A 21569-nucleotide genomic window follows, 5' to 3' on the forward strand; every position below is an offset into this window, starting at 1 on the left:
GTTCGGCGTCTCGATTTAATGATCAATCTAGATTAAACCATCACCTTCGGTCTGAACTCTGGGCTATGAGAAATTTTAAGATTGATCTAAGATTGAGAAAATAAATAAAACAAGGAGAAAACTCTGAAATGTTGAATCCCAAAAGTAAAAACTCAAAATTTGAGATAAATCTCAAGAGTATTTATTGTAGGGAAATAACCTGGACATTTCAGAGTTTCAAAAATTCCCAAGTTTTTTCTAGAAAATATCGGAGCTTAATCTAAAAAAAATTTCTTGCCAATTTTCAACTGTTGGGGCTCAAAATTACTGGGTTTTGGTGTAAAAACTACTCCTCATATTTTCCTTTTTCTTTCTATAATGGCCCTAATAGCTTCAATATCCAGAGTGAAACCAGATAAACATCTAATTAAGTCGGTGAATTGTTAGATTTTCCTCCAGCCGTTAACCCTGTGAGGAGCTCATCACGGCCGGGACTAAACTCTGTGAAGGAGAACAGAACCTCCTTTTCTCTCCTAAAAGTAACTTTTTGCTCTCTCAGAAAAGCGCTGTAGTGTCGGCTGAGTGTTTGCCCACACCAGCTCAGTGGGAATTACTCTCCGTTTGTTCGCGGCAACACTGCACCAATGTCAAGCAGCCCCCCAGAAAACCTTGGACTCCGGCCCGTGTGAATTTTAAGTGACCCGTTTCCTCCACTTGTGCTTCTCCGCACATCTTTCCCCTCTTTCCTCCTTTATTTGGAAGAACGTCCACATATCAAAGAGCCTCCTTTCACTCTCTGTGAGGCCCAGGAACAATATTTCTTGTTCCTTTGGGACGATCCCGCCCACTGTCACCTCTATATATGCAGAAGCCTGCAGAACGGACCTGTTGATAAGAACCTGGAGAGAAGACAAGCCCGACCATGCGGTGTAAAGTCCTCGTCTTCGCTGTGCTCCTGGCTCTCGTAAAGCCTGGTGAGTATTGTGTGTTCACAGGCCTGCACGGATAATCCTGCGCTTAATCTGCAGGTTCCAGCTCAAACTGGACGTTTGTAAGAGTTTAACAGAGTTTTACTTCCTGTTTTCACTCTGAGAGAGTTTATGCTTTGTAATATTGTAATCATGCAATATTAAAGTGGTGTACATTCAAGCATAATGATGATAAAGTAGAAAAACGTAGATTTATTTGTTAAAATTATATTAATTGAATGCATACACTGCAAAAACAAAATCTTACCAAGTATTATTGGCCTAATTTCTAGTCCAAATATTTTAATGCACTTCAAATAAGACAAACTAACTTAAAAGTAACTTTTCAGCACAATGTAGAGGTTTGTTTTAAGTCAATCATTTCTTAATATTGATGATAAATTGCTAGTTCTATTATTTCACTTATAACAAGACATGTTTCCCATGCTGCAAGTTAATTTATCTGCCAAATCAAAATCAAATAATTTTTTATGGCACATTTCAGCAACAATTCAGTTCAAAGTGTTTTATGTCATAAGAACACAAAAATCAACAAATCAACTACCACTTTTTCATCAGTATACAGCAAGTATTTACTTAACACAAACCTCTATATCTTGCTGAAAAATTACTTTTCTGATAGTTTTTCTTATTTTAAGTGAACTAAAATATTTGCTTTAGAAACAAGGCCAAATTTACTTGGTAAGATTTTGTGTTTTTGCAGTGTATCAGCACCGATATTGCAGTTTTCGAATAAGTACTGCCATTATTTATTTATTTATGATCTGATTCTGATAATATTGATAAAAAGAGGACAAGGAAATTGGAAAAATGTCAAAAAAGCATAAAAAGAGTCTGTAAGTAAGGCACTGTAACAATGTTTTCTAGGACTTTTATTAATTTTCATCCACATGTTCCCTGGTGATGTCTGCTGTGTTTTTACAAAATGATGTCAGTGTGGCCGACTCTTCCTGCTGCAGGATAAGTAGAACATTAAAAACTGAATTATTTGAAGAATAAAAATTTAGCTTTTTTAAAAATTCTCCACTAAAATAATACATAGAACAATATAACAGCTTTTGGGTACAATGTTCTTCCACGTTTATTGGAAATCCTAGCAAAGGTGTGCAAAATAAATGAATATTGTGCTGCAGTGACTTACTTTAACTGAAAAGAAAATTAAGAAAAATCCGAGGTTTAACCTGACAAAAGTTGTTCAACAAAAAATATTCTACATGAAGAAATAATTGTTCAAAATTTTTAAAAAAAAATTAAAATAACTGATAAATGAGACCAGATGAAGACCCAACTTTATCCTGCACTGTAAAAAATATAAATCTTAACAAGTATTTCAGTCTAGTTTCTAATTTCCAGTTCAAATACATTATTACATTAGTAATTTTCCTAAAAAAAAGCAACCTTTTCTGTCCTACCATCACAAACATTAACATATGGAGTTTTTGCAGAACGCTACTTGGGCTTTAACTAGATCAAATGAGACCAAGATTGAGCTTTTTAGCAACAAAACACTCCAGGTGGGTGAAGTGTGAAACTAAAACACCTTTATGTACGGCAGACGACCTATGATGCTGTGGGCTTGTCTCACCTCCAGAGGCCTTGCTAAACATTTTAAATAAAAATAAAAATGAAATTTTATTTAAAAATAAATGTATTTTTAAATAAAAATAAATTGGTCACAAATTGGAATCTGAAAACAGGTTGTTCTACACAAATATTACCAAGTATTTTTGTTCTATTTTCTAGTGCAAATATCTTAGAAGATAAGATGAAACAAATTCACAAGTAACTTTTCAGCAAGATATAAGAGCTTGTTTTAATTTCCTTAATATTGATTAAAAATACTAGTTCCACTGATATTTCACTTATAATATGGGGAAAATATCATGTTATAAGTGAAATAATCTGCAAGTGGAACTAGAACTGGGTTGCTAGGTAACGGGCGAGGCCTGGCTGGGGTTGCTAGGTAACGGCTCACTGGAACTAGAACTTTTTCCATCGATATTAAGAAGTTATTTGCTTAAATCAATCTTACTAAAAAGGCTTGCAGTAAGTTCCTTTTGTCTTATTTCAAGTGTAAGATATTTAAACTGGAAACTAGAACAAAACTACTTACTAAGGTTTTGTGTTTTTGCAGTGTGCCAATTTAAAACAAATGACTCCCTAGACGGAAACGCTGCAAAAACACAAATATTACCAACTATTTCTGATCTAGTTTCTACTGTAAATAGAAACTAGAGCACACTAAATATCTTAGTACACTCAAAATAAGACCAAACAAACTTACAAGTAACTTTTCAGCAAGAAAATAAGAGCTTGTTTTAACTTAAAAATTCATTATATTGATGAAAAAGTTCTAATTCCACCGGCGCCGTTACCTAGCAACCCCAGCCAAACCAAGCCTGTTACCTAGCAACCCAGTTCTATTTCCACTTGCAGATTATTTCACTTATAACATGGGGAAAATATCTTGTTGTAAGTAAAAGTAATCTGTAAGTGAAACTCATACATTTTCATGAAGTATTATTGACTTAAGCTAAAAAAGTTCCCAGTTGTGCCTCAGTGTGGAAAATAACTTTTTCAACATGATTGATTGCAGCTGAGGTTGAAACTACTTCACCTTATTTGCACCTGTGAGCAACAAATAGGCATCATTCAGTCCTAAGGAGGTGAAACATAAAAACTTTAGTGTGGAAAGTTTCGCGTAACCTGGTGCCGTATCTGCATGCAAGTATTTATTGTGTAGGTTACTAATTAAGCCGATTAGAAAACTTTATATTTACGCCGATTCTTTGAGAGTGGGTTATACTGCGATTACTGATTTACCTTTAGAGAGGAAAAGAATGAAACTATAACACTAGAGTCTGGAGACGAGCGATAAATAAAATAAAAATCTGCCTATTTGTGTTAAAGTCCAGGTTCCGAGACTGATTTGTTTTAAAAAGTGTTTGTTTAAATTCGGTGTTGCTTTCAAATGCACACGGGATTTTTCATTCCAGGAAGAAAATGTAATAATTTCCTATGAGTTTTGTCGCTTCCTTCTTCTTGTTTCTGTTACAGAGAATATTACAAGAAATATATAAAACAAAATAGAAACATTTGCATCTCGGTTAACTAGAATACCGTCTAGAAATTACTTTGTTTCAGTAATTAAATGTAAAATGTGAAACTGATATATAATCTTTTATTTTAGTTTTAAAGAATATGACTTCATTTTAGAAAATTACAATCTTGAGAGAAATAAGTTACTATGTCACGAAGATCACTGTTAGAGAAACTGAATGTGAACAGGATGATTTTCTTAAGTATATTGATGGAAAGTTGAGTGGAAGGAAAAGTGTGGTGGGTAAAGTGAATCTTTGTAATAAAAGTGGAACAAAAAGGACATTTAGGAGTTTTGGGGAGACCCAAAAGGTCTGGACCGCAGCTGGAGTTGATGATGTAAGAATCTGCATATGGACAGAAACTGTCACATTACTTGAGTTAAGCCACTCCTGACCCACAGGCAGCGTCAAACGCATCTTACCTGACAAACAAAAACAACCGTTTTGGTTTTTTTTGTTTACTTATTATTATTATTACTCTTATTATTTTAACATTATACATATATATTTTTTTCTTGTATTATTTTTCTTTTTCTTTTCATCAACTTAGTTCATTATCATTTTTGTACAGCACTTTGTTGTAGTTTTTTAAAGTGCTATATAAATAAATTTGACATCGACATTGACAAAGACTACACTGCCTCAGTTGGCCAAAATATATTTAATTTAAATCACTTTAAATTGGTTTTATGTGATATTGTAACTTTATGAATTTTTTTCCTTCCACTCAATTTTCCATTAACGTACTCAGTTATTACAGTCAACCATTTAAGTAATGACCTACTTTTTTATTGGTTTTATGTAATATTCTAACTTGATGGATCTTTTTCCTGCCACTCAACTTTCCTTTAACATACTCAGATACTTACCCTACTTGTTTGTTGGGCTCTTTGGTAATATTGTAGCTTCCTGGAAATGTTTTCCTTCCACTTAACTTTCCACTAACATTCTCAGATACTTACTTTTCTTGGGCGATTGTGGCTCTTTGGTAGAGTAGTCGTCTTGCGATCGGCAGGTTGTAGGTTTGATTCCAGCTTCCTCCTGCCACATCGATATGTGGAAGGATGCAAGGCACTTAACCCCAAATTGCCTACCGATCTGCATATCGGTGTGTTTGTGAGTGCGACTGGGTGAATGTGACTCTAGTGTAAAGCGCTTTGAGTGGTCAAAATGACTGGAAAAGCCCTATGTAAGTCCATTTCTTGTTTTATGTAATATTCAAGTTTTCAGATAAACTGAATTTTTGTGTTTCATTACCTCTACATTATTACAAAACTAACAACTTAAATGCATCGCTCTATGAAATTATCGACATGAGTTTTCCTTTTTGAATGAACTTCATTGAGATGCGCTTGTGTTTGCTCTGCTTGCAGTGTCTGCTGATGAAATCGAGGCGAACCCGAACACAAATGCGACGCTCCCCTGCAGGTTCTCCCCACCAGGAGACAAAATGGACGTCTCTCTGATCAGAGTCGACTGGACGAGAGAAAACTCGACTGTCGCCTCCTTCGATGGAGCAGAAGAAGAAATAAAGGAAGGATTCAGCTGGGATCCTTCCCATTTCACCAACGGGGATTTTTCCATCTCCATCCTCAGCGCCAGCTTCAGTCTGCAGGGGATTTATAAATGCACAGTCAGCTACAACTCTACAGACCTGCTCTCTGGAAATGTTACATTTAGTATTCTAGGTATGTTATACTTTGCTTGTTTCTAATGGATTCATACTGTAAAACTGAAGCAAGTCTACAACGGCGTACTAGAGACATTGTGGTTAGAAAAAAGGGGAACATTCCTGCCAACAAAGCTCATCAATTTTGAGACAATCTCAGAAATTTCTAGAAACAACGTGGAAATTTCTTGGCTATAAAAGTCAAAGAATTGCTAGAAAGAACTCAGAAATTTTTCAGTGACTGAAATGTCAAATTTTCCAGAGATAAAGATGTACAGTTTCAAGCTATAGGTAATAAATGTGTGAGGAAAACAATGTGACATTTGGAGATCAAGAAATTTTGTAAAAGAAAAAAAAAATAGGACATTTCTGGGCTCCAAATTTTTTGTGAAAAACGAGGAAATTCCAGAGCTCCAAAAGTTGAAAATTTGTGAAAAAAAACTCTGAAATTTTTAGATTAATTTAACATATTTTCCAAAAAAAACAACTTTTCTGAGCTCCAAAATGTCAACTTTTGAAAAATGTCTGAACTTTTTGACAGAAATTTACTCTTTTTTTTCTATCTTCCATGGCCCTAAAGCAGGGGTGTCAAACTCCAGTCCTCGAGGGCCGCAGACCTACAGTTTTTAGATGTGCCACAGGTACAAACCACTGGAATGAAATGGCTTAATTACTTCCTCCTTGTGTAGATCAGTTCTCCCAGTCTTGCTAACGACCTAATTATTCTATTCAGGTGGTGCAGCAGAGGCACATCTAAAAGTTGCAGGACTGCGGCCCTCGAGGACTGGAGTTTGACACCCCTGCCCTAAAGTCTGCTTCCTTTCCCTTTTGTTTCCGCTCTTTAGCGCCCCCTTCAGTCTCCGTGCCTCAGAAATGGGGTGTGTTAGAAAAGGAGAGCCAGCTTGAGTGCCATGCCAGAGGCTTCTACCCACCGCCGGTGTTTTTCTCCTGGACCAGAGAAGAAGAAGTGATCCAGCCGGCGCTGCAGGTGGAAGGCGAGCCGAGTCCGGATGGATTCTACACGGCTGTGAACAATCTGACCTTTTACCCTTCCAAAGACGACCAGAACGTGACCTTTAGCTGCCAGGTGTCACACAGAGGCAGCACTAACGGGTTGGACTTCCGGCTCAGCGTCACCCGTGAGTTTGTTTTCAACAGAAAAATGTTCTATGGCCTGAAGCTTAGCATGAAAATCGTTTGAGTCACTGTAGATAGAAAATAAAGGAGGAGTACAATTTCTGCCAAAACATTCTGAAGTTTTGAGATAATTTTCATAAATTTTCAAGGAAAAACTTGAGAATTTCTGAGTTTGAAAAATCAAAAATTTGCTAGAAAAACAGAATTTTTTTCATTAATCTCAGACATCTCCTAGAGGACGTTAAATAATTTCAGAACTCCAAAAGTTAAAAATTTGGTCAAAAAATAGAAGAAAAAAATTTAACATTTCTGTGTTTGAAAAGTTAAGAATTTCCTTATTAAAAAAAATTCATGAAAAAATTTGACATTTTTGTGTTTCAAAAGTAAAAAAAAAAAAAACACTTTTAGAAAATTTATCAGTTTGGAAAGTCAAAATTTTCAAAAGTTGAAATTTGTCAACATTTTAAACTCAGAGATTTTCATGTTTTTCCTAGAATTTTTATTAGATTAATCTCAAAATTCCTAGAAGATTTTACTTTTTAACTCAGACATTTAAATGTTCTTTTTTTTTTTTTTTAGATTAATCCAAAAATTATATGTTTTTTTTTCTTGCAACTTCTGGACTTTTAGAGCTCAGAATGTTTTGTGTTTTTCTAGAAAATTTCTGGGATAATTCTCTAAATATTTTAGTTTTTTGGCATAATTTGTTTTCTACCCACAATAGCCTTAATTCGCCTCTGCATCTCATCTAAATTAATTTGAATCGGAAGATTATTCTGTTTTTCTTCTCAGATCTCCCTTCTGTCAGATTATCCGTTGTTCAGACTCGCTCCACCGATGTTCCTCTTACTCTTTTCTGCGATGTGGAGAGTTTCTACCCAGAGGACGTGTCCGTGTCCTGGTTCCAGAACGGCACGGCGCTCCCGGACCCCCCGGCCACTGATCAGAACCCGAATCGGACCTACACCACCAGGCGGTATTTCACGTTGAGCCCCGAGCAGAGGCGGAGGCGCGGCACGGTGGAGTGTGCAGTGAACCAACCGGGGGTGGTGGATCCGACCAGAACATCAGCAGACCTGGACAAACTGGATCCTCAGGGTAAAAGCTCAACATGTTGGTCTACACTGCAAAAACACAAAGTCTTACCAAGTCGCCTTAGTCTAGTTCTAACTGCAAATATCTTAGTACTCTTGAAATAAGATAAAACTAATTTACAAGTTAGTTCAGGAAAATATAGGAGCTTGTTCTGAGTAAATATTTCTTATAAAAAGACAAGTGAAAAAATCTGCTAGTGGAATTAGTATTTTTTTCTATTTTCACAGATTACTTACTTAAACTTCTGCTGAAAAGTTACTTTAAGTCCAGTTTTATCTTATTTCAAGAGTTCTGAGATATTTGCACAAGAAACTAGACAAAGTATTTGCTAAGATTTTGTGTTTTTGCAGTGTAGGAAAACGGTAAATAATTTACTTTCTATTTTTGTGGATTCTGTCTAAGACAATATGTCTCATATTTTCAGAAATAAGAGAATAAAATCACAAAACTGTATGAAAATAGTATTGTACTCACATTTCCTGCAAATACAAAATATATTTTCTTTATTTAGCCAAAAAAATCTTTTTTAAAATGTGGTAGATTTTTTTTTAATGAGAATCTCTGAGCTTGGAAATGCTCTTTTATTTGCAGCATCCAGATTAGATAAGATATATTCTTCTGGTATCTTGAGCTGCTTGAAATGTGGATTTTTTTTTTTAAAGTGTATTTTAGTTTCTGCTGTTTTTGTACTTCTTCATTAAGTTTTTCCTTTTTTCTGCTAGATGAAGCTCCTGTGTTGACGAAGTCAGCCAAAGCATCCGTGGCCATGATGTGTATCTCTATTGTGTTGGTCTTCCTGCTTTGCTTCGGCTTTTCCTGGAGGAGGAGAGATGGTGAGTCAGAACCTGAGATGCAGAAAGTTTAAAGGGAATCTGTTACTCAAAATGATCATTTTTCAGTTTTTGGTTCTTTCATTTGTGTCTCTACTGCTTCTAAAAACATCCCAAGTACTTAAAAAACATATCCAGCCATTTTATTGGCAATAACGTAATGTTTTTTTGTTTCGAAAACCTCCCGATTGTTTAGTCACATTCATCTGTGCTGTTGCCTAGCAACCCCAGCAAAGCCAAGGCCTGTTACCGAGCAACCCAATCTGAACTCCAGAACGTTTTGAGAGTTTGTTGTTGACTTGTCAGCTAGAAACCACTTGCTGGTGACTCTGGAGGAGCTGCAGAAATTCAAAGCTCAAGTGGGAGAATGAGTGAATAGGTAATGTGTACAGCACAAATCTGACATTTATGGAAGAGTGACAGAAACGAAGCCATTGTTAACAGAAAGCCTTAAGAAGCTTCATTTATGGCGGCATCTCTCAGCTCTCCATGAAAACATTTGATTTTACAAAATCTTACTTAGTATTTTATGGCCTAGTTTCTGGTGAAAATATTTTAGTGCATCTGAACTAACTTACAAGTGACTTTTCAGCAAGAAACAGAATTTTGTTTTAAGTAAATAATTCCTTAATATTGAATAAATATTAAGGTTATCTAATAAGTGAAACTAAAACTTTTTATCAATATTAAGGAATTATTTACTCAAAAATGCTCTTATATTTTGCTGAAAAGTTACTTATGAGTTTGTTTTGCTGTATTTCAACATGCTAATGTATTTCCACTAGAAAATAAACAAAAAATACTTGGTAAGATTTTGTATTTTTGCAGTGTACTGAGAGTTGATTGGATGATGAACGGAGTGGGGCTAAACACAGATACGACCCTAAACAGCCAGAGACATGATAGGATGGTTTAGATTGAAGCAAATTCATGTGTTAGGATGGCCTAGTCAAAGTCCAGACCTATATTGAGTTGAGAATCTATGGAAAGACTTAGAAATTGGTGTTTAAAGGCTTTTTCAAGTCAATCTGACTGAGCCTGACTGAAGGAGGAAATATGTCCGTCTTTGGATGTGAAAACTCAATGAGGCGATTATATAAAAACATGTCACAGTTTGCATGTAACCTGCATCACAATCAAGTCCAACTTTGTGTTGGTTTACCACAGAAAGTTTTTTTTTTAAAAATGTTTATGGTTACCTCATGATGAAATGTAAAAAAAAAATGTTAAAGGTCTTTTTTGAGTGGGACATTATGGACTTAGTGAGTACTGTATCATTATGTGATGCTTTTTTTACGGCTAAAATGTTTTAAAAACTGGATAAAACAAATAATTCATGAGTTTATCTTCTAAAAGATACGGCACACAGTCAGGCACTGCAAAAACACAAAATTCTACCATGTATTAATTTCTAGTTCCAAATGCAAATATTTTAGTACACAGAAATAAGACAGAACAAACTTACAAGTAGTTTTCTGCATCATATAGAAGATTGTTTTAAGTCAATAGTTCCTTAATATTGATGACAAAGTTTTGGTTCCATTAGCAGATTATTTTTACTTAAACCAAGACGTTTTATCCAAGTTATAAGTGAAATAATCTGCTGGTGGAATTTAAACTTTTTTCATATTTACATTAATCTCAACCAAAAATAATTTGTAAGATTTTCTGTTTTTGCAGTGAAGGAAGAGAGCTGATCATTTATTTTCTATTTTCATGGATTTTATCTAAGACAATATGTCTCAAATTAGCAGAAATAATAGAACAAAAATACAAAACAGTAAAAAAAAGTATTATAATCACATTTTCTGCAAAAACTAAACATATTTTTAGGTCAGTAATTGTTTGTCTTTATTTAGCCCATAAAATATTTTTTAAAATATAAGAGATTTTCTTTATTTTCTGAGAAAATATCTTTTTCAAGATTAAACAAAAATGCTTCAAAATGAGGGAGATTTTTTTTTTCCTGTAAATGAGAGCTTAATTCCCTTCTGCACCGCTGCAGCAGCGTGTTCACACGTTCACTCAGGAAATGTCACCCAACAGCAGTTAGCGCTGCTGTGACCCAGCCGCATCGGTAAACAGGTCAGTTTAAAATAAAAACATTTCCTCCACTGCTTTTAGCTCTCAATGAGAGTTCATTTCTGAGAAACAGGTTAGGCCGTGTTGACGTTTCCTTCACTTTCGGAACAGAAACATCTATTTTGTTGATTTAAATACATTTGACATTTTTAGTTTATTATCGAGCAGGTCAAATTTTTAGAAAAAGTGCAAAATATTTATTTATGTTGTGATTACTTCCTGAAAGCAGAAATTCAAAAACAGCAGAGGTCTCTTAAAGAGACAGAGGCCTAATTTCACAAAGCCGACATTTCTTTTAAGTCATAATTAATATATATTGCATTTTTACCAATCAGTCAAGTTTATTTTTGACTGATTCAGCAACAAGGCTGTTCAAAGTGCTTTACATGAGAAAAACACAAAAATAATTGAAGCATCACATTTTGTTAACTGCCGTTGTTACACATGAGAATGTTGATTAATGTTTCATTTGTAATGTTTTAAAAGCAACTTTAAACAGGATTGGTTTCAGTCTGGATTTAAAGTGTTTCAGCTGTTTTGCAGTTTTCTAGAAGTTTTTTCCAGATTTGTGGTGCATAATAAAATTACTTAATTGTTCTATAATAATCAAGAAATTATTATGTGGCTGGAAAACGCATAATAAAATTACTTTGGCCCTGATTGCAAAACGTTTGGACACCACTGGGTTATAGGTCAAATTTACGAGAAGGCCAGATGAAGGAACCGTTAATTTTTTTCTAACACTCTCATTTCCTCTGCCTCGCCTGCCACAGAGAAACAGAAGTTGCTCACTGTGTCAGCAATCATCCTGCCGCCGCACGTCTTCGTCGGCCAAAAGGGGCGGGTGAGCGTGAGCATCGAGGGCCGGCGCGTGGACCGGGTCCAGACCAGGTGGTTTCTCAACGACACCGCCATCAATGACACCTCGCTCACAGGTTGGGACACTTCAAACGTAGCAGACCCGAGAGAAAAAGATAATGCAGGCTAATATTACTGTACCGCCTATGGCGGTACACTGACCTGAGAGGGGTATTGAGGCTTTTATTTTAAAATTTTCAGTAAGCTTCATATTAAATGGCCACACTAATCCAATGTGTAACAGGGCTTTGGATAAACCAGTCACATAAAGCCAAAAAGAGCAATTACATGATGTAAGAATTGTCAAGGCTTTTATTTTGAAATTATCAGTGTAGTGGCGATTGTTTTGTCAAACCAAACATCTAATAAAAAGTTCCATCCGCCACTATGAGGTACTGGAGTACCTCATAGTGGCGGACACAGTTTGTGCTTTGTTCCCAGGACAAAGCACAAACGTGTCTCTTTGTTTAAAGAAGTTGATTCGTGCGAACAAACATTTCCATGATGGGCGTCGGCACACGTCTTTATCCAATTAAGCGTCAACTTGTCACATCAAACTCATCTCATCAATCTTTGCAGTGAAATAATGTCTTTAAACTCCAGTAGTTTCACCGTTTTCCTTTACGGCTTGAACAATATTGCCACATACCAGCTTGATGAATGAGAGACGTGTCGATCCAGGCCTGACGCTTGATTTCAACGACGATCCAAAACCTTTTGTTTGACGGTAATCCTTGAGATCCATACATCCAACATGTCCATTAATGCGGAATTATTCCTTTTAGTCCACGAGTTGGTTCCTTACTTGATCCATGGGGAGGTTTTTACTTGGTGTAGTGGCGATTGTTTGTCAAACCAAACATCCAATAAAAAGTTCCATCCGCCACTATGAGGTACTGGGGTCCAGATTCTTCACGCAGGCACAAAAAGTTTAATGTCCAAACTTGTTGATTATCTTGGTTGCTTTTATTTTCCTTTTCAGCAAAACACTTATAACGTTCAAACTTTCCTTTGTTGCTTCTGTCTACTTCTGTCTACTTCTGTCTACTTCTGTTGCTCTGGTAAAAACCATAGGCCCCAAACCCAAATACCTGGCCCCTACACTTATAGAAAGTGGATTGATCCACCTCACTTCCTGTCTTTAGAAAACGAATAAATAAGAACAAATAATAAAAACAAAAGATAAATAGAATTGACAATTATTAACCTGCAAATAATACAAAAACTAGAAATGTAAGAATAAACTAACAAAATTCAAATGCATAAAGAAATAAAGAATAAATAGCTCCAACAATCAGTAAGCTTCACATTAAATGGCCACACTAATCCCATGTGTAACAGTGATTGGGTTCAATCAGTTCTATAAAGCCCAAAACACCAGTAGTTCTAACTGCCAGCTCAGTCCTCCTCTGTTTTAACGGAGTCTTCCGTCAGTGGCTGAGATCTCGAGCTTATCCTGTTGCATGACTTCGCTCTGAAGCACCTGGACAGAAAACCATAAGCCCTAGATATGTTTCCAGGCCCCAATAAGAAATAAAATAAAATTACGTGGAAGAAAGTCCATAAAATTACAAGAATAAAGTCATAAACTTACAAAAAACTAGTCACAGAATTACTCGAATAAGATCTTAAAATTACGAGAATAGTGTTATAGGATTACGAGAAAAAAGTTGTAAAATTACAAGAATAAAGTCATAATTTAATAAACTCGTACAAGAATGAAACTGAAACAATACGAGAATAAAGTCGTGTTTCAAGTCATTGAGTAGTATAACTTTATTCTCATACAACTTTATTATTGTAATATTTTATACTATTTTTCTCATAATATTATTACTTTATTCTCGTGGTTTTATAATTTTGTTCTCATAACTTTATTTTACTGTTTTTTATTAGTATAGCCTTTGTACTGCGTCATATATTTGCACTAGAAACCGGACCAAAAATACTTGGTAAGGTTTTGCGTTGTTGCTGTGTAACAACTTTTAAATAAGTGATGGCGAAATATTTGCACGTCTAACTTGTAATGTTTTCTCATCAACGTCTCCATAATCCTCCCGCCTGACAACATTACATGCAAATAGGAACTTCCAGGTCTAACTTTAACTGCCTTTCCACTCCCCTAACCACCATCCATCTGCCCTTCGGTCTAACTCTCACCTCCCCAGCTTCAGAGAAAGGTTCTCTGCTGACCCCCAGAGGCGACATCGGGTACTACAAGCTGCACACGCAGGGGCCGGTCCTCTCCTCCGGGAAGTGGACCCAGCAGCTGGTTTCCGCTCTCACCTTCATCCCCCGGATTTCTCTACACAAGGGCGCTGTGTTTAAATGTCAGGTGTCCTATGTGGGCAAGGATAAGATTGTGGAGGAAAGAGTGTCGGAGAGGTTTACTATTCTCTGTAAGAAAGTCTTTTTTTTCTTCTCTTCAAATACGTTTAATTTTTCTTTATAAAGTGTTTGTAACAATCCTTCTTTCTTACGCAGCTGCTCCAGAGGTGTCTGAAATACAGCTGGCAGAGGCCGAAAATAATCCAGGTCAATAAAATCCTCATGTAAAAATTTCTCCACATCCGTTGACATTAAATCCACAAACTTCATTGGGACTAGTAGGGATAGTGAGTTTAGACTACAAAACATCTCAGATTGAGTCAGTAAACATCCATTTTTAAGTTTTGCTACAGCGGCAGTATTATGCTGTGGGAATGCTTTTAGCACAGACAAGGAAGCTGGTCAAAACTGATACCTGGCACCCAGAGTAACTATTTACATTTACTTAGTTTTTATTATGATGTACTTTTTACTTTCACTTGAACAATTTTATTATGAAGTATATCGCTACTCTTACATGAGTAAAATGTAACGTGAGTAACTTCACTGAATAAAGAACAAACATGCTGCAGCCAAACATTCACCAGACACAGACCTGCCGTTATTGTTAAAGTGTCATAATTTTTAGATTAAAATAAATTGATTTGGAAAAATATTTATTTTGCCTGATTTTATTATTTTGTAATTATGATACTTATATTTTCATTTTGGTCTTTAAAATGCCAAAATTTCCATATTTTGTTCGGTCTGATTATGTAATTTTTAAATATTGAGTGATTGATGTTTTGATCAGTTACTTGAGTTTCCTTTTTACTAAATACTTTTTTCTTGTTACTTGAGTAATTTCTTGGATGACTACCTTGTACTTTTACTTCAGTAAAAATATGACTTCAGAGGTAAATGCATCATGTCCCACTTTGTGTTTGCCTACCAGTTCCACTAAAACACACTCAGGTTGTGTATTAAATGTACCATCCTGTGTGTTAGTCTCCTGTGTTTTCAAAGCTGCGTCCTTCTCTTTCAGATGTCATCAACATGACAGTGGGGGCGACACATTTCCATCCGGATGTCATCACCTTCCGCTGGTTCTGTCAGGGCGGGGAGCTCAGCCCCGTGGCTTCCAAGGCCTCTTCGTTGCCTTGGCCGAATTCAGAGGGCTTCTTCTCCGCCTTCAGTCAGTGCAAACTTCCTCGCCGCGAGGTGGAGAAGGGCGCCACCAAGGTGTGGGTGAGCGTGCACCACGTCGCCCTGAAGCAACCAATCACCCGCGAGACTAGAGGTGCCCACAACAGACAACGAGCTGCGTTTCCATTTACCAAAAACTGAAATTACGAGAAAAAAAGTTGCTTAATAGAAACATGCTACTTTTTATTTTATTTTTTTTTACCCCTCCAGGGGGTCTTTTGTGGGCTCTAGTGTCCCTTATACGACAGTAGGCTGACAGGAGAGGGGGGAAGACATGCGGCAAATATCGTCGGGTCCGGGAGTCGAACCCGCGACGGCCGCGTCGAGGACTCAAGGCCTCCAAATATGGGTCGCGCTAACTGCTACGCCACCACGGCACGCCCCAGAAACATGCTACTTTTGACAAAACTCATGTTTTGCTGTAAAGAGTTTTTGTGCTGGAATGAGTTGGTTTTTCAACAGTATCAAAATACTTTTTTCACATCACATGAATCACGTGATCAACAACCGGATGTTACTACTGCCGGAAACGACAAAGAAGACGACAGGAAGTGATACGATGACGATGGATGGTTTTGTTTTTTAAGACAATGTGCAACCAAAGCTCTCACAACTTTCCACATTTCATACGAAGTTGGTTGTCATTCAGATATGTTGAATCCGTAGCTCTTCTGTGAAATTCCCCAAAACGCCTCTTGTATTGTCCTGAAAAGTTACTTGCAAGTTAGTTTTATCTTATTTCAAGAGCGCTAAGATATTTAGTGTTAGGGCCACGCTTAGGAAAAAAAAAAGAGAACAAAGTCATAAAATTACAACTTTATTCTAGTAATATTGTGAATTTATTCTCAAAATATTATGACTTTATTCTCATAATTTTATTTTTTTTAGCATGGCACTTACTAAATAAGACACCGACGTTTCCTCTGATAGATGATGAGCGCCATGGCTGAATTATGAATATTTCTCATGTAACTGTTTACATCCTTTTAATGGCTTATCGCCTGAACAAACTTATTCACATGTGATTTTAATTTCATTTCTTATTTAATGGACACACAGCAACTGCAAAATTACGTTTTTTTTCTTCATCAGCAGAATATTGACAAAGTTTTTGCACATTTGTAATGGAAACGCAGCTACTAAAAAGAAACTTTACATGTAACACACGTCACATTTCTGCAACATTTATTTCCTTCCAGGCTTCATCAAAAGGCCGTGCGTGTCCGACGTTGTCAGCTTCACTCATGCCTCGGATCAGAGCTTCACTCTGGGATGTGAGATCACAGATTTCTACCCTCCGAACATTTCAGTCACGTGGCTGAAGCTCGGAGATGGAGAGGAGGATGACAGAGAAGAGGAGGTGATAGAGGGAGGAGAGCTGTGGGGCCCCATACAAACTGAGCCCAGACTCTTCAGGGCCACAGCGACTCTGAAGAGAAAGCCAATCCTGCAGGAGAAAAGGGACAGAGGAGGCGGCGTTACCTGCAGAGTCCAGCATTGTTCCCTAAAGGAGCCGATAGAGAGACACTGGAGAAACGCAGACAATGGTGGGAAATATTAACATTTACAGTTATTAAAACCACATTAACACACATTAACAAATGTGACCCAAATCCGTATTTTTTGCCCAAATGCGACCTATATCCAACTTCATCACTGCGGTCTGAATGGCCTAATTCTGCGACGGAGTATTAGAACCAAACTAAGAAAAATAAAAAACACAAATTGAGTTATGAGAAAAAAAGTTTTGTGGGAATAAAGTCATAGTATTATGAGAATAAAGTCTTATGAGTAACAACCTATCAATAATATGAGAATTATTATGAGAATCAAACCGTAATATTATGACTATTCTCCTAATACTACAACTTTAATTTTGAAATACCCTGACTTTATTCTCGTAATATTGACTTTTTGATTTATTTGATCATTTCTTTGAAATTCAAAAATATTTTATTGATCCCAAAGGGAAATTAAATGTAACTCATATTAATTAAAAATTCTTCAGAGTTATTGTAAATAGTGACGACTGTTGGCAGGAAGATCTCCTGTAGAGGTCTGTCTTACAGCAAATCTGAGCAAGCTTCTGACTATAGCACTCAGTTTTTCTCAGACGGCGTCATGGAGAGGATAATCAGGTTTGTCCGTGGTTTTCTTGATTTTATGTAAAATCATTTCCATTATCATCCCCAGAGGTACCACAGTTTTCCCAGAACCGAACCAGCCTTCTTTATTTAGCCTTTTCAGCAAAAACAGAAAAACAAAACGATCTGTGCGACTTCCATATGTGGTAATTCGGATATCATTTTCACAGCATCAGCAGTCTGAAGAATCATATCGTATTTTATCCGAATTTTACGTGATTGAGGTGAAACGTGTGTCTTAATTATGGACCAGAAAAAACTAGACTCTGTAAATCAGAGCGTAAACAATGACTGAAAATTATGGTTATCAATTTATGAATCGCAGTCCCTGGCTCTGACTGCACATCCAAGCAAACTTTCCTACATAAATTACAGTAAATGCTCCACAAAAAGCCATCGCTATTAATTAATCTTTCTTTTTATGATTATGTGACAATACTATCGGCTCTCATTGCTGAATAAACTTTAAAATCGATCCATTAACGGCTCAATCCACTATTACTTCCGTAAACAAGGCGCTGCTGTGTGACGTCGGCGTTCTTCTTCTGCGCATGCAGGTTGCTTTAGGGCCGTTAGCAGAAATCTCGTTGCGGTAGGTTTTAATAAGTAGCATGAACGCAATTATAAGCATGAAGACCTGCTGTGTGAACGTAGCGAAAAGTCCTGATTCAGGCTCAACATTTGACGACTTCCTTCCGTTTGCTTTAGCTTCCCCGACCATTCCGCCGTCGATTTCCGTTTGTTGGAGCAGCGAAGGCGTCGGCGTGTTCTCCATCCTGCTGAAGGGAGGTCACCCCAAGGCCCAGTTACTCTGGTCAGCCGGGGGACCGACTTTCTCTCCGTTAGTGTCCAGTGAGACAGAGGAGATCGGAGATGACGGACAGAGAGAACTGAAAAGTGTCTGCGCCCTGGAGAAGTCCGCGAACCTGCCAAGAACACCGGACAAACCGGAGAGACGCAAGAATGGCCACGCAATAAGTAAATGTCTATTATATAATATCACCTTCCTAATACAATGTCCCAGTCATGTTATGCATGATTTCATTATTAATATTTATTTATTATTTTTATTAATTTGATTTTTTTTTTTTTTGCTTACATCACTTTTGGGAAGAAAACAAAAGACTTGGGCTAATATTTTATGATTTTTTTATACCCATAAAAAAACTTTTTATGGTATCTTTACTAAGCTCTACTTACTTATTTTTATTTGAGTAATTTTACTGTGAAGTAAAATTCGCTACTGTTTCTTAAGTGAAATTTCTGGATAATCGACCCAATGTGAAAATCTTCACAGAGTGAAAAACATGTTTGTTTTAACCAAACATTTACCAGACATAAATCTGCAGTTTTCATAAGTTTTATAAGTTGTGAAACTTTAATTGTGTTATTAATATGACTAATTATCATTCTGTTTGTTTATTTGGATCCTCATTACCGATTGACAAACAATGGCTACTCTTCTTGGGGTCCACATCATAAATCATTATTGCAAAAACAAGTACATAAGTGCACAATCATACCACTTTATATAATAAACTAATTAAGCTGTATTAGAAATATAGTTTATTTTCATAAATGTACAATTATAACGCAATGTAATATAAACATTAAGCAGGACTCTTTTCTTTTTGACCTTTAAAATATAAAAATTTCAACATAATTTTATATTGTGGTCCATCTGATTATGTAATTTTAAAATATGAAATAATTGATGTTTTGATCAGTTACTCACTCAGTAATTGAGTCGCCTTTTTACCACATACTTTTTTCCTCTTGAGTAATTTCTTGTACAGCTACTTTTTACTTTGACTTGAGTAAAAATATCTTGAAGTAGTTCTACTCTTACTTGAAAACACTTTTTGTGTACTCTACCTGCCTCTGTAAAAATATCTGTTTGTAAACGTCTATATGACCCTTGAACTTTTACACATTTGGCCACAAATATGTTTTACCTCCTCAAGTGACCCAGTTATAGCTTCACTCTATTCAAATTTACTAAAGGAATGATATTATTGCATTTTGCATAATAAAATGTTTCATTTCTTATTTTAAAAAAGGAATTGAGTTATTTGTTTATTTGCATTGTTTTATGTTTTTCTAATATTGAATATAAAAAAGGGTGGTTAACAGCTAAATCTGTAGTATGTGCCAATTTTTTATCTGATTAATAAATTAATCATCAGAAAAATCGATAGATTAAGATTGAAATCCCTTCTGGTATGTAATTCCTCTTTCAGAAACAAAAGCTGCTGTCACAGACCCCGACACTGAAGGCATAGAATACATAGATGAGAAGGTGGACAGAGAGAAGGACAGGTACGAGGAGACGATATCCGCGTCAGAGGAGGACGAAGAAGACAGCGATAAGGAAATGGAGGGCGCCGCCGGCGCGCTTCACATCAACAAAGTCAACCTGAGGACGGGTCTGAAAGACGGCGAGAGGGAACGTTTGAGAGTGTGTGTGGAGATCACACACCCAGCACTCAAGATTCCTGTTTATCGGACATGGACAGGTGAGACCTTCAGTAACACACCTCTTATTTAAAGGGGCAGTGCTACGTAAAATTAACTTTTTTGAGCTTTACATCATGTTATAATATTATTCTCTCATCAAAAACATTCCTGGAGTGTTGCCTTGCTTCTTTCATGCATGTTTGAGAAATCCTTTAGTCTCCATGGCAACCATTCAGCTGTTCAAAACGCCTGGGTGGACCTAGCTCCGCCTTCGAGGCATAGCTCCTCCCCCACTCAGCTCCTTCAGACTAGCCAGCACCAAGTAGCAAACACCTGGTGGAACTGCTCATCTGTTGTGGTGCTTCTCAGTGAAACGCTGGTAAAAACGTTTAAAGGGTTAACAGAGGAGCCATGTTGGGAAGACTTCCTGAAGGCGGAGTTTCAGAGTTTTTAAAGAGACAGAGACCCAATTATTGACTGAAAACAAGGTCCTATATCTTGCTGAAAAGTGAGTTTTAGGTCAGTTGTGTCTTAAGATATTTTCACTAGAAACTACACCAAAAGTAGTTGGATTAAGATTTTGTGTTTTTTCAGTGCTTAACTACAGAGATAAACCGTTAGAATGAAGCATGAGGGGGAAGCAGAGCCTCTTATTTATCTCTTCCAAATATAAGAATTTATTTTAAAATGTTCAACTTCCAGCTAACATATTTTATTCACTTTATTTTAACTCCACTTTTAAATATCAACCATAATAATAACGTGAAACTTTTCTTGTAACAGACAAACTTTTCTCAAATGTTGCTGCTTAAGTAAAATATTGACCAGTTAAGAAAGAAACTCCCACACTCAACAGAAAGTTTGCTCATCTGTGTTTTTCTCGTTCAGAGCCCAATGAGGAAATTTCATCCTCTGCATGAAGAAGATCCACAACTCTGCTTCCTTATTTCACATCCCTTCTAATCTATCTAATGTGATGCATTTATCTCTGAAGCTTAACAAAAATTACAACATTCAGCTGCATCTCATGTTTACACTGTTAGATGAGGGTCTATTTATATCTCTAGTCTTTTGTCTTTTACTCTTACTTCTAAACTTTGTATTTGTTTTTCACACAAAAGTTCCTATTTTTGTATGAATAAGCTGACGATAAAATAAAAACTAAATCATGTTGACCTGGACGTGTTTTGTCGTTTCTGCAGCTCTGGTGTTTAAAGTTATGCGCAAAAGTCGTAGCCGTTATGATTACCTGCGAAGATTAGTTCTTGTTTCAAAATATACTTCTGTTTTTTTTATGCTGACCACAGGAACAGCTCATTACTGTGTGCAAAGGTGCTGCAGAGATGTGGCGGCTGCTAAATGTGGCTTATTTACAAACTTATGTCACGTTAATAACTTTTTGCACTGTTTTATTAAATGCCACTCTGTGCTGCAGGACTGTGTTGATCAATTCTGTATTACAACATTTTGGTGTAAGTCGTGCTTTCGAAATCCATGAAGCAATACTTCATGAGGCAGAGGACTTGAAACAGGAAGTGGTTTCTGGTATTAAGGCACATTAAAGTTTTAACCAGAATCAGCTCCGTTTGCCAAGTTTGGGTCACAAACGAGGAATTTCATTTCTCTCTCACCGAAGATGTTTTAAACCTGCAAAAATTGCTTTTACAGATCAATCGTGATCGACTAAATGTTACTTTTTTGACAAGAAAAGCCCT

General features: G+C 36.5%; 1 protein-coding gene across 2 annotated transcripts; it reads left to right on the forward strand.

Moving 5' to 3' along the window:
* Positions 1 to 724: 724 nt before the first annotated feature.
* Positions 725 to 21029, forward strand: LOC116727644 (uncharacterized). Of its 2 annotated transcripts, none has more exons than XM_032575181.1 (13): positions 725 to 953; positions 5443 to 5757; positions 6584 to 6877; positions 7668 to 7973; positions 8693 to 8803; positions 11656 to 11817; positions 13825 to 14139; positions 14225 to 14275; positions 15093 to 15347; positions 16453 to 16800; positions 18106 to 18375; positions 19638 to 19913; positions 20743 to 21029. In XM_032575181.1, the coding sequence occupies exons 1-13, from the start codon at positions 902 to 904 to the stop codon at positions 20772 to 20774; spliced, it is 2787 nt and encodes a 928-aa protein (XP_032431072.1). In that variant the 5' UTR covers positions 725 to 901; the 3' UTR covers positions 20775 to 21029. The 2 variants fall into 2 exon arrangements, with proteins under 2 accessions (XP_032431072.1, XP_032431073.1); XM_032575182.1 differs by having other exon boundaries at positions 13909 to 14139.
* Positions 21030 to 21569: the final 540 nt, after the last annotated feature.

The sequence above is a fragment of the Xiphophorus hellerii genome, chromosome 10 (assembly GCF_003331165.1).
Source record: "Xiphophorus hellerii strain 12219 chromosome 10, Xiphophorus_hellerii-4.1, whole genome shotgun sequence".
Classification (NCBI taxonomy): domain Eukaryota; kingdom Metazoa; phylum Chordata; class Actinopteri; order Cyprinodontiformes; family Poeciliidae; genus Xiphophorus; species Xiphophorus hellerii.